The following is a 13,030-nucleotide window of genomic DNA, read 5'->3' as shown; positions in this document are numbered from 1 at the left end:
CCAACCTCACCCCATCCGCTCCCACCACCCACTCCATTCTTTAAGGGTCAACTAAGTATGAACCAGCTATTGTTTTTTTGTTTTTGTTTTAATCCCAATATTGTTAAGACACAAGTGTTATTTTAGTTTCAGATGTACAGTATAGTGATTCAGCAATTGTGTACATTACTCTGTGCTTATCATGATAAGTGTACTTTTAAGCTACTTTACCTGTTTCCTTTTACCCATCCCCGTACCATCTTGCCCATCAATTTGTTAACTATAGTTTAAGATTGGTTTTCTAGTTTAGCTCTTTTTTTTACTTATTTGCTTTTGCTTCGTAAATTTCACATGACTGAAATCATGTGATAATTGTCTTTTTCTGACTGACTTATTTCACTTAGTGTTATACTCACTAGATCCATCTATGTTGCAGAGGCAAGATTTCATTCTTTTTTGTGGCTGAGTAATATTCCTTGTATATCTATACCACATCTTTATCCATTCATCTATTGATAGATACATGGGCTGCTTCCATACTTTGGCTATTGCAAATAATACTGCAATAAACATAGGGGCATGTATTTTTTGAAATTAGTGTTCTCATTTTTTTTGGTAAATACCCAGTATCGGAATTACTGGATTATGTGGTAATCATATTTTTAATTTTTTGAGGAAACTCCATACTGTTCTCCATGGTGGCTACCCCAGTTTGCCTTCGCACCAACAGTGCACAGGGTTCCTTTTTCTCCATACCCTTGCCAACACTTGTTGTCTCTTGTGTTTTTGATTATAGCTCTTCTGACAGGTGTGAAGTAATATCTCACTGTGGTCTGGATTTGCATTTCCCTAGTGATTAGTGATGTTGAGCATCTTTTCATGTGTCTCTTGGCCATCTCTATGTTTTTGCAGAAATGTCTGTTCACGTCCTATGCCCATTTTTAATTGGATTATTTGTTTCTTTTTAGTGTTCAGCTGTACAAGTTCTTTGTGTATTTTGGATACTAACCCTTAACGAATATGTCATTTGCAAGTATCTTCTCCCATTCTATAGGTTGTCTTAATTTTGTTGGTTGTTTCCTTTGCTGTGCAGAAGCTCTTTATTTTGACATAGTCCCAATAGTTTGTTTCTGCTTTTGCTTCCCATGCCTCAGATCTATCTAGAAAAATGTTGGTATTGCTGATGTTAGAGAATTTATTGCCTGTGCATTCTTCTAGGATTTTTATGGTTTCAAGTTTCATGTTTAGGTCCTTAATTCCTTTTGAGTTTATTTTTGTGTATGGTATAAGAAAGTGTCCAGTTTCATTCTTTTGCATAGAGCTGTCCAGTTTCCCAACACCAATTGTTGAAGAGACTTTTTCCTATTGTATATTCTTTCTGCTTGGTGAAAGATTAATTGACTGTATAATCATACGTCTGTTTTGGGGTGCTCTGTTCCATTGACCTATGTGTCTACTTTTGTGCCTATATCATACTGTTTTGGTTACTGCAACTTTATAATGTATCTTGAAATGTAGGATTATGATACATCCAGCTTTGTTCCTTTTCAAGATTGCTTTGGCTTTTTAAGGTCTTTTGTGGTTCCATGCAAATTTTGGGATTGTTATAGTTCTGTGAAAAATTCTACTGGTATTTTGATAGAGATTGCATTAAATCTATAGATTGCTTTAGGTAGTATGGAGAGTTTAACACTACTTGTTCTTCCAGTCCATGAACTGGGAGTATCTTCCATTGTTGTCTATGATTTTATTCATCAGTGTTTTATAGTTTTCAGAGTACAAGTCTCTTACCCCCTTGGTTAAGTTTACTTCTAGGTGTTTTATTATTTTTCTGCAATTTTAAGTAGGAGTAGTTTCTTAATTTTTCTTTCTGCTGTTTCATCATTGGTGTATAGATCTTTCTGCTGTTTGAGTATTGGTGTATGGAAGGCAACAGATTTCTGTATGTTGATTTTATATCCTGCACCTATACTGAATTCATTTATCAGTTCTAGAAGTTTTTTGGTGGATCTTTTGACTTTTCTATATATGTCATGTCATCTGGAAATTGTGAAAGTTTTATTTCCTCATTACCAATCTGGATGCCTTTTATTTCTTTTTGTTGGCTGATTGCTGTGGCTAGGACTTTAGTATCATGTTGGATACAACTGGTGAGAATGAACATCCTTGTCTTGTTCCTGATCATAGGGGAAAAGCTCTGTTTTTTTCCAGTGAGTATGTTGTTAGCTGTGGGTTATTCATATAGGGCCTTTATTAAGTTAAGATATATATCCTCTAATCCTAGTTTGTTGAGGGCTTTTATCATGAATAGGTGTTATACTTTATCAAATGCTTTTTTTCTGTCTATTGAAATGATTGTGTGGTTTTTATCCCTTACTTTGTTAATGTGATATATCACGTTGACTGATTTGCGAATATTTAACCACCTTTGCAACCCAAGAGTAAGTCACACTTGATTGTGGTGAATGATTTTTTTTTAATGTATTGTTGGATTTGGTTTGCTAATATTTTGTTGAGGACTTTTGCATTTATATTCATCAAAGATTCTGCCTGTAGTCTCTTTTTTTAGAGTCTTTATCTGTTTTGTTTTGTTTTTTTGTCTTTTTAATCAGTATAGTCTGGGTTCATAGAATAAATTTGGAAGTTCTCCTTCCTTTTCTGTTTTTTTGGAATAGAGAAGAATAGGTATTAACTGTTTTTTTAATGTTTAGTAGAATTTGGCTGTGAAACCGTCTGGTCTTGGACTTTGGCTTTTTTGACTTTTTATATTATTGATTCAGTTTCATTTCTGGTAGTCAGTTTGTTAAACTGAAACAGGAAGAAATATATTTGTGTTAGGTTATATGTTTCTAGGAATTTATCCATTCTAGGTTGTGCACTTTGTTGGTATATATTTCTTCATAATACTGTCTTACAGTTGTTTGTATTTCTGTGGTGTTGGTTGTTATTTCTTCTCATTTCTGATTTCATTTATTTGAGTCCTCTTTATTTTCTTATTGAGTCTGGCTAAAGGTTTATTAATTTTGTTGATCTTTTTGAAAAACCAACTCCTAGTTTCTTTTATATTTGTTCTGTTCTTTTAGTTTCTGTTTCATTTGTTTCTATTCTATATTATTTCTTTCTGCTTTTGTTTTGTTTTTTCTTTTTCTAGCTCCTTTAGGTATAATGTTAGGATGTTTGAGTTATTTCTTGCTTTTTGAGGTAGGCCTGTATGGCTATAAACTTCCCTCTTAGAACAGCTTACTGCACCATTGTGTTTTCATTTTCCCTTTTTTTTTTTTTTTCTTTCTTTGTTGACCCATTCATTCCTCAGTAGCAATTTTTTTTTTTTTTTAAGATTTTATTTATTTATTTGATAGAGAGGGAACACAAGTAGGGGGACTAGGAGAGAGAAAGCAGGCTTCCTGCTGAGCGGGGAGCCTGATGTGGGGCTCGATCCCAGGACCCTCAGGACCATGACCTGAGCCGAAGGCAGATGCTTAATGACTGAGCCACCCAGGTGCCCCAGTAGCATTTTTTTTTAACACTAACATATAATGTATTATTTGTTTCAGGGGTATAGGTCTGTGAATTATCAGTCTTACAAAATTCACAGCATTCACCATAGCATATACCCTCCCCAATGTCCATCCTTCATCAGTTTATACTCTTTGCAGACTTTTTTTTTTGTGGCTGATTTCAAGTTTCTTAGTATTGTGGTTAGAAAAGACACATGGTATGAATTTGTTGAGACTTCTTTTGTGGCCCAGTATGTGAACTATTCTTTAAAATGTTCTATGTGCCCTTGAAAAGAATGATGGCCTTGCTGGATAGAATACTCTTGGCTATAGGTTTTTTTTCTTTCAGCACTTGAATAGAGCATGCCATACAGGTTTTTGGTGTTATTTTTTTCCCCCCTCCCTTCTGGCTTGCAAGGTTTGCACTGAAAAAATCAACTGATATTGTAACTGTTTTCTCTTGATGCTTTTAAAATTCTCTTTATCAGTACTTTTTGCTGTTTTAATTACTATGTGTTTTGGTTTGGATCCCCTTATTTGATTTTTTTGGGGCTCTCTTTCCCTTCTGGATTGAGATTTGTTTCCTTCCCTAGAATCAAGACGTTTTCAGCTATTTCTTCTAATTTTCTGCCCCCTTTTCTTTTTCTTCTTCTGGAATCTCTATAATGGGAAAGTTAATACTATTGCTGAGTTCCCTAAGTCTTTTCTCATTTTTTGTTATTTTTTCTATCACCTGTTCAGCTCAATTGCCTTCCTTCTGTTACTGTCCTCCAGGTTGGGGATCTATTCTACTTCTAGTCTACTGTTCCATTTTGTGTATTTTTCATTTCAGTTATTGAGATCTTCATCTCTGATTGGTTCTTTATGTTTTCTGTCTCTTTGTTAAGGGTCTTACTGAAGTTCACTTTTTTCCAAGTCCAGTGAGTATCTTTATGATCATTACTTCTAAATTTTTTATCAGGCCTATTACTTCTCTGTTTCATTTAGCTCTCTTGCTATGGTTTTTCCTCTTTCCTTTGGGATATATCCCTGTGTCTCCTCATTTTGGCTCTTTGTGTCTGTTTCTGTGTGTTAAAGAATTTAGCTGCGTCTCCTGCTCTTCAAAGTAATGATCTTATTGAAGAAGAGATCCTGTAGTGCCAGGCAGTGCAATGTCCCCTGTTCAGGGGTATAGGTCTGTGAATTATCAGTCTTATCAGAGCCTGATGCTTTTGTGATATCTCCTATGTGATGCATGTTCCCTACTGTTGTGGCTAAGCTGCTTTTGCCTTCAGTCTAGTCGTCTGGAATGTGTCTTTTTGCTGGTCATTGACAGGGTTTGGATCCTGTATTGTTAGAGGGCCAGTCTGGGGCTGCCTTGGGCTTGAGTTGAATCAGACCAGGTGTTTGCCAGAGCTGTGGTAGCACAGAACTATTGTTTTCCCCTGAGAAACTCTTGGTGGGTGAGGCTTACAGTCAGAACAGAGATCTGACCCCAGCCTCCTGCTGAGGCCACCATGGGACTGGTGTATATCTTCCCCTCTCTGCAGTGTAGGGAGTTTATTTTAGAGTGGTGCTGGTCCCTGTCGGGGCTGCTTGTACCATGCCTGGCTGATGGTACTGCTTTGGATGGGCTCTGACTCAGGGCGTATTGGAGGGGGCAGGTCCACAGGAGAAAGCAGAGTGGGGCAGCAGTTTTATCAAGGTTTGTACAGGTCCGTTGTGGGAAGGGACATGTCTGCAGGACTTGGGTGAGATACACTGTTAGCAGGCTAGGTGGAGAGCTGTGCTGGTTCCTGCAGCTGTCTGTGTGTCTAGGATGGGGACAGAGGACGGAAATAGTCCTGCCAGCTCTTTAGTTCCCAGAGAAGGCTCCCAAGGATCCCTGCCCCTCCAGCACATGCTCTGAAATTAGTAAACAAATCTCCCACCAGTATACTCCAGGCAGTTTTCCAAACTGCTGCTTTTATGCTGTGTCTCTGTGGAGCTGTTTGTCATGCTCTCTCTTGAAGGACTGGGAGTCTGTCTGCTCTCACCCTCTTGGCTCTCTTAGAGCTGAACCTGCTGAGTTTTAAAGTTCCAGGTTTTAGGCCCTGCAGATCATGAGAATGTGCAAAATTATGTCCCGCTGGTTGGTTGGTTTGTTTATGGGTTTTTTTTTTTTTTTTTTTTTCCCCCTCTTGTTTCCTAAGACAAAATTTTTTTTGTTTTGTTTTTTAAGATATGATTTATTTATTTGAGAGCAAGAGCATGTGCAAGAGAGAGCACAAGAAGGCAGAGGGAGGGGGGGCCTGGGTGGCTCAGTGGGTTAATCCTCTGCCTTTGGCTCAGGTCATGATCTCAGGGTCCTGGGATCGAGCCCCACATCGGGCTCTCTGCACAGCAGGGAGTCTGCTCCCCCCCCCGCCCCGCCCCGCCTGCCTCTCTGCCTATTTGTGATCTCTCTGTTACATGAAATAATAAAAAATACTTAAGAAAGAAGGCAAAGGGAGAAGCAAACTCTCCACTGAGCTGCTAGCCCACTGTGGGGCTCAGTCCCAGGACCCTGGGATCATGACCTGAGCCAAAGGCAGACACTTAATTAACTGAGAGCCACACAGGTGGTCCTCAATGGGGATTTGTCTTCCCCTTTTGGTTTCCTGTGTTTGGAGTGCTTGGTGTGACTACAGTCCATTTCTCTCTCCTATCTGTGTCCTTGGTGGCCCTCCCTCCCATTCACGATCCCACAGGTCTGCTTGGCTCGTGACTGTATCTCTGTCCTTCCTACCCTCATTGATGGATTCTCTTCTCTACATTTAGCTGTGGAGAGTGTTCTGCCAATCTTTGGGCCATTTTCAGGGTTACTTACACTGATGTAGGTGTTATCTAGTTGAATCCATGAGACATGGTGAGGTCAAGATTCTCCTCCTTTCCCATGTCCCAGCTCTTTGAATTTTTGAAAACTCACTATTGACAGTTTCCTGCTTCGGTCACCAAAGTGCCACTTGAAAACTCCCAAAATGTCCTTTGTATATTTATTTCCACATTCATCATTACTCAGTTTATATATTGTTTTTGGAATGGAAATTTGTTATTTGTTGGTATTAGTGTCTACTTGATCTTTCATGTTAAGTTTGCTTTTTATTTAATGCCAGAAATTTGTGTTTTGCTTCTAGGAATGCTTTGGAAATAGAGGTTACTGATAGCTTCTTTAAAATTATAATATTTGCATTTTTAAAACTCTGTTTTAATTTACCTGTGATTTACTATCCAGAAAACAAGGAGGAAGGACTTCTGGAAAAACGCAGGCAGCTATCTCGTGATATCAGTAGATTGAAAGAAACATATGAAGCTCTCTTAGCCAGATTTCCTAATATTCAATTTGCCTACAGGTAAGAGATTTAAACCTTAAATTTTAACATGGTAATAGCCAAGATAACATTCTTATTTAAACTGGAAGACGGTCTGAAAATTTCATTAACATCAAGATTTCTGTATGAAAAGTATTATAAGTTACTTTTCCTTAATTGGTATTTTTCCCCTTGAACACTTACTGAAATGTTAACCATGATACATTTAAGCAGGAAGACAATCTGAAAATTTTGTTAACATTAAGATTTTTTTTTTTTTTTAAAGATTTTATTTATTTATTTGAGAGAGAGAGACAGTGAGAGAGAGCATGAGCGAGGAGAAGGTCAGAGAGCGAAGCAGACTCCCCATGGAGCTGGGAGCCTGATGCGGGACTCGATCCCGGGACTCCAGGATCACGCCCTGAGCCGAAGGCAGTCGTCCAACCAACTGAGCCACCCAGGCGTCCCACATTAAGATTTTTGTATGAAAAATATTGTCAGCTGCTTTTCCTTAATTGGCATTTTTTTTCTTAAATGTTTATTGAAATGTTTCAAGCGTTGGCAGGGGGAATTCTTAAGACCAAAATGAGGAAAATTCAATCTCAGCCCAAAGTTTCTTTAAATAGCTACATTAACATTTTACAGTTTTCAGATTTACGTGGTTTTTTTCATGGAATACTTAGAGTAATATATGTATTAAAGATTATAGCCTCGGGTACCTGGGTGGCTCAGTTGGTTGAGGGTCTGACTCTTGGTTTCAGCTCAGGTCATGATCTTGGGCTTCTGAGATTGAGCCCTGTGTGGGGCTCAATCTCAGCAGCGAGTCTCCTTCCCCTCCACTTCTCTCTCTCCCTGATTCTTACCCTGTTACCCTGTTTGTGTTCCCTTTCCTTCTCTCTGAAATAAATCTTTTTAAAAAGATTATATCAAAGTTATTTTTGTTTCACTGAAAATAATATATACTGAAAGATCTTTTGATTGACCTAAAACAATAGTTGGGTAGTCATCTGAACATTAAATTTTTGTTTTTCTTAAAAGTGTATGTGTTTCTCTTTTAATGCGTTGTTAGGAAGAGCTCTGGACTAGTAAAATACAACTTTTTCTGTTTTATTTTTTCAGATTAATTTTTGTCAACTCTTCTATTTTAGGGATCCAGAGAAGAACTGGAATAGAAATTGCGTGAAAGGACTTGTAGCTTCTCTGATTAGTGTGAAAGATACTTCTGCAACCACAGCTTTAGAATTGGTGGCCGGGGAACGGCTCTACAATGTTGTAGTGGATACAGAGGTAAATTAATTCTAATTAAAGTTTATAATTCCTCCTTAGCTGGAAAAACCATGAACTGCTAGAATTGAGTACTTTCTTGATGTTTTAAGCTATTCCTGAAGTTGCTTATCTTTACAGGTATAGCTCTTCAGTTAATGACTTTTTATTATATTATTGATTATATCATATTTGATTAACTGTATTCCCAAAGAAGTCTCGTGCTAACTCAGGAATCCAGAACATATATTATCAAGTTTTAGACTTCCCATTGTTCAGGATACTAGGCACTAAACAGTTGAGGATTCCTAAAGTTGTATTCTTTACCTCTGATTGTTTTCTGTCATTAATATTTTATTTACTTATTTCAAATGCACAATTTTTTAGGTTACTGGAAAAAAGTTACTAGAAAAGGGGGAATTGAAACGTCGATACACTATAATTCCACTCAATAAAATTTCAGCCAGATGTATTGCTCCAGAAACTCTGAGGGTCGCTCAGAATCTCGTAAGTTGTCTTTATATGATTTATCTACACCTTACTTTTTTTTTGTTTTGCTTTGTTTTAGTTAGAGGACATTAACTTGGGGGACATAATTATATGTAGAACCACAAAATTTTGTTGTTTCACATTTAAGCTACAAAAAAATTTATTTTATGAAAACAGATGGAAGGAGAACAGAAATGGTGCAAAACTAAAACTACCTTTGGTATTTCAAAGTTACAGTGTTAAAATGTCTTTAAACCTTCAGTCAGGTCATATGATTATCATATGCAAGTAGGAAATTTCCAATCTCTGAATTACTAGAATTACAGAGCTTATAAATACCAGATTTCTTTAGTTTTTTTTTTTCATGCTAGCCACTGTTAAACTGCCCATAGTGACAACTGTTATGGAGTTATGTATCAGTCTTAAAGAGATGCTTCTCTATTAGAGTTTCTGTAGGTTGCCTCTGAACATGAAAAGCAGGGGACCCGGATACCCATTCAGCTGCTGAGGTGGATCTAAAGTGATATGCTATTAGTAAAAAAATAAAAAATAAAAACAAACCCCAAAGGAATACAAGGCAGTACATTTAAAAGGCAATTAGAGTTGTGTAACATTGGATAATAGCATGAAGCCAGCCCTAATGTTCAGCAGTATTACCAGTTTGTTATTGAGCAGGCATTCCAAGTGCATCAGTTGAAAGGACAGTTCTGTGAAACCTAGAAATGCATGTATAATTAAGCTACAAAGTGGATACTCAGTGTTCTTGCTGATATTGAGAAGTCTTTAATGAATTATGTCGAAATGCGGTTGTATTGACTTGTATACTCTCAGCAGAAGGAAAATGAGTGCGGAGTAATTGAAAGGTGGTGTTTCTGGTTAGTGCTTTGTTTTCTTTGAAAAATCACTGTTGGGTCTGGAAGGTTTTGGAAGTTACTTCAGCTTTTAGACAAGTCCCAGTGTAAGAAGTAAATTGTGGTTTCAAGTAGCAGCAAAAATACTTCTACCCAGGTCCCTTAGCCAAACCTTTTTAATGGCTGCTGCTGTGTCAGAGGGCAGTGCTGAACATTTGTTATACAGAGCTGCTTTCATTTTGATTTCTCTTGCTGCTACTAAGCTCCTTAAAGTATGCTTAGTTGTTTTAAAAAGACGAACAGAAGTACACATCAACAAAGGTTGAGAAGAGGCAGCTGGATCAAAATAAAACACTGAGGGATTTAACATTTTTTTTGCCCTTAAAATTGTTAATTGTGTTTTTCTGTACTGACAGGTGGCTGCTATAACATGTTTAATTTGAGTGAAAAAGTATTCACTACAGAGTAAATAAATACTTGAAATAAAACATTTTATATAATTGTGTTGATCTAGCAATTGTTGTATTTTAATTAAGAGAATGTGTCCAAATAGTCCATTTTGGATTTAGAAACTTGGTAGTGGCTCTTGCTTGATAGACACTGTCATAATGCCTAATACTTTAAACATTTTACTTAGCCATAGAAGTTTCAATGTTTAAACTTCAATTTTTTCCTAAAACTCTTGAGTTTTCCATAGTATTTTAGAAAGTTCAGAAGGAGCTGTAGTGCTAGGTGAGCAGTACTTAAATTTCTAGTATACTGGTTCTGTTTTGTAAAATAATATTTAAAAGGAAAAGGGGTAGTATGTACTGTGACATATTTGTTGTTTTCCCACAGGTTGGTCCTAACAATGTTCATGTGGCTCTTTCCCTGGTTGAATACAAGCCAGAACTTCAGAAAGCAATGGAATTTGTCTTTGGAACAACATTTGTTTGTAATAATATGGATAATGCAAAAAAAGTGGCCTTTGATAAAAGGATAATGACTAGAACTGTAACTCTTGGGGGTGAAATATTTGATCCTCATGGGACATTGAGTGGAGGTAGGTTGCTTTTTTACTTATTTACAAAGAATAAAAATTAGTAATTCATTCTATGTCAGGTGCTATACATATTTGCTTCCCCCCCCCCCCGTTCATTCCTTATAACTCTTCCATAAAGGTAGTTTTATTACTTTTCCCGTTCTTTTAGGGAATGAAATTGAAATTAGAAGAAATTTAGTAATTCATTTAATAGCAAACAGTGTTAGAACTACTATTTTATTTTATTTTTTAAGATTTTATTTATTTATTTGACAGACAGAAGTCACAAGTAGGCGGAGAGGCAGGCAGAGAGAGAAAGGAGGAAGCAGGCTCCCCGCTGAGCAGAGAGCCCGATGTGGGGCTTGATCCCAGAACCCTGGGATCGTGACCTGAGTGGAAGGCAGAGGCTTTAACCCACTGAGCCAGCCAGGCGCCCCTAGAACTACTATTTTAGCTTTGCGCAGTGGCAGTATTGTAGCCAATGAGGTTTATCCGAGGCGCCATTATTGCTAATAGAACTAGTATTTTAACTCAGAGTTGGACTCAGAGCTAATGTTGAACTGCTACGAAATATTCTTTCCACTGTATGTTTATCGAGAACTTAGGATATGCCAGGAACCATACCATTAGTTTATTGAATGGTTCAGTAATTCTAGGAGATAGGTAAGATTATAAAAAGGAGAATCAGAAAACAGTTCTTAAGCATATCAGTTTACTAGTGATTTAAATATCTCTAGTAAACTAATAATGCTTAAGAACTGTTTTCTGGAAAGATTTATGGAGTTGACTTTTTATTTATTTTTAGGGTTGGTTGTGGGTTTTTTGGGCTTTACTTTTGGACGTAAACCTAAATGATGAAAAAAGGTAAAAATAAATAACTAGAAAGATACACACGATATGAGACAAACAGCAACAAAAGGAAAAGCCTAGAAGATAAGATTAATACTCTAATGTACTGCATGTATTAAAAGTAAAAGGGAACTGGAACTTTCTTGTACCATACACTAAAATAAACTCTAAATGGTTAAAAGACCTAAATGTGAGACAGGACTCCATCAAAATCCTAGAGGAAAACGCAGGCAGCAACCTCTTTGACCTTGGCCAAAGCAACAACTTCCAAAACACATCTCCAAAGGCAAGGGAAACAAAAGCAAAAATGAACTATTGGGACTTCATCAAGATAAAAAGCCTTTACACAGCAAAGGAAACAGTCAACAAAATTACAAGGCAATGTACAGAATGGGAGAATATATTTGCAAATGTCTTATCAGATAAAGGGCTAGTATCCAAAAATCTATAAAGAACTTATTAAACTCAACACCGAAAAAAACCCAAAAAATCCAGTCAAGAAGCAGGCAGAAGAAGAGACATTTCTCCAAAGAGGACATACAAATGGACAAGAGACACATGAAAGAAAAAATTCTCTACATCACTTGGCATTAGGGCAATAAAATCAAAACTAAATGAGATACTGCTTCACACTGGTCAGAATGGCTATACTTAACAACTCAGGAAATAACAGATGCTGGCTGGCAAGGATGTGGGAAAAGAGAAACTGTCTTATATTATTGGTGGAAATGCAGACTGGTGCAGCTACTCTGGAAAATAGTATGGAGGTTCCTCAAAAATTTAAAAATAGAGCTACCCTACGACCCAGCAATTGCACTATTGGGTTATTTACCTTAAAGGTACAAACAGAGTGATTTGAAGGGGCACATGCACCCCAATGTTTATAGCCGCAATGTCCACAATAGCCAAACTATGGAAAGACCCCAGATGTCCATCGACAGATGAATGGATAAAGATGCGTTATATGTGTATGTATGCGCACGTGCGCACACACACGCACACATGTGCGACTATGACTCAGCCATCAAAAAGAATGAAATCTTGCCATTTGCGAGGACATAGAACTAGAAGGTATTATGTAGAGCAAAATAAGTCAGAGAAAGATGAAAATTATGATTTCACTCTTGGAATTTAAGAAACCAATGAACATAAGGGAAGGGAAGGAAAAATAAGGGAAATAGAGGAAGGCAAACCGTAAGAGACTTAGCCCTAGGAAAAAATGGGGTTTGCTGGAGGGAAAGTGGGGTTGTTGGGATAACTGGGTAATGGGCATTAAGGAGGCACTTGATGGAATGAGCACTGGGTGTTATATGCAACTGGTGAATTACTAGATTCTACCTCTGAAAGTAATAATACAGTATATATTAGTTAAACTGAATTTAAATAAACAAATAACAAAACAAAAAAGTAAAAAGAATCATGCAATATTGATTGTATTTTTTATTTAATTTTATTTATAGTAAATTTTAATTCCAGTATAGTTAAAATACAATGATATATTAATTTCAGATGTACAATTTTTTGATTCAACAATTTCATGCAATACCTGGTGCTCATCCCGACAACTACTCTCCCTAATCCCTGTAATGCATTTCACCGGTTGCCTTACCAACCCTCTATCTGGTAACATCAGTTTGTTCGCTATAGTTTAGAGCCTTTCTCGGCTTCTCTTTCTCTCCTTTGTTTCTTAAATTCCACAATATGAGCGAAAGCATATGGTATTTCTCTAACTGACTTATCTCACTTATCTTTATATTTCCTAGTTCTATCCAT

The 13,030-nt window shown here is 36.9% G+C and overlaps 1 protein-coding gene and 1 pseudogene across 5 annotated transcripts in view; both read left to right on the top strand.

The window, feature by feature from the left end:
• The window catches only part of SMC2 (structural maintenance of chromosomes 2), a 61,666-nt gene that overhangs the window by 15,552 nt on the left and 33,084 nt on the right, over positions 1–13,030 (top strand). For all 5 annotated transcript variants that reach the window (XM_044265230.1, XM_044265232.1, XM_044265229.1 and 2 more), the window contains 4 exons: positions 6,709–6,826; positions 7,933–8,071; positions 8,435–8,554; positions 10,225–10,429. In XM_044265230.1, the coding sequence (XP_044121165.1) occupies positions 6,709–6,826; positions 7,933–8,071; positions 8,435–8,554; positions 10,225–10,429 (582 nt within the window). The remainder of the gene's footprint in view (positions 1–6,708; positions 6,827–7,932; positions 8,072–8,434; positions 8,555–10,224; positions 10,430–13,030) is intronic.
• Positions 10,861–11,080, top strand: LOC122917834 (annotated as a pseudogene).

This window comes from Neovison vison, chromosome 9, assembly GCF_020171115.1.
Source record: "Neovison vison isolate M4711 chromosome 9, ASM_NN_V1, whole genome shotgun sequence".
In the NCBI taxonomy this organism is placed as follows: Eukaryota; Metazoa; Chordata; class Mammalia; order Carnivora; family Mustelidae; genus Neogale; species Neogale vison.
This window is presented reverse-complemented; position numbering and strand designations above follow the sequence as displayed.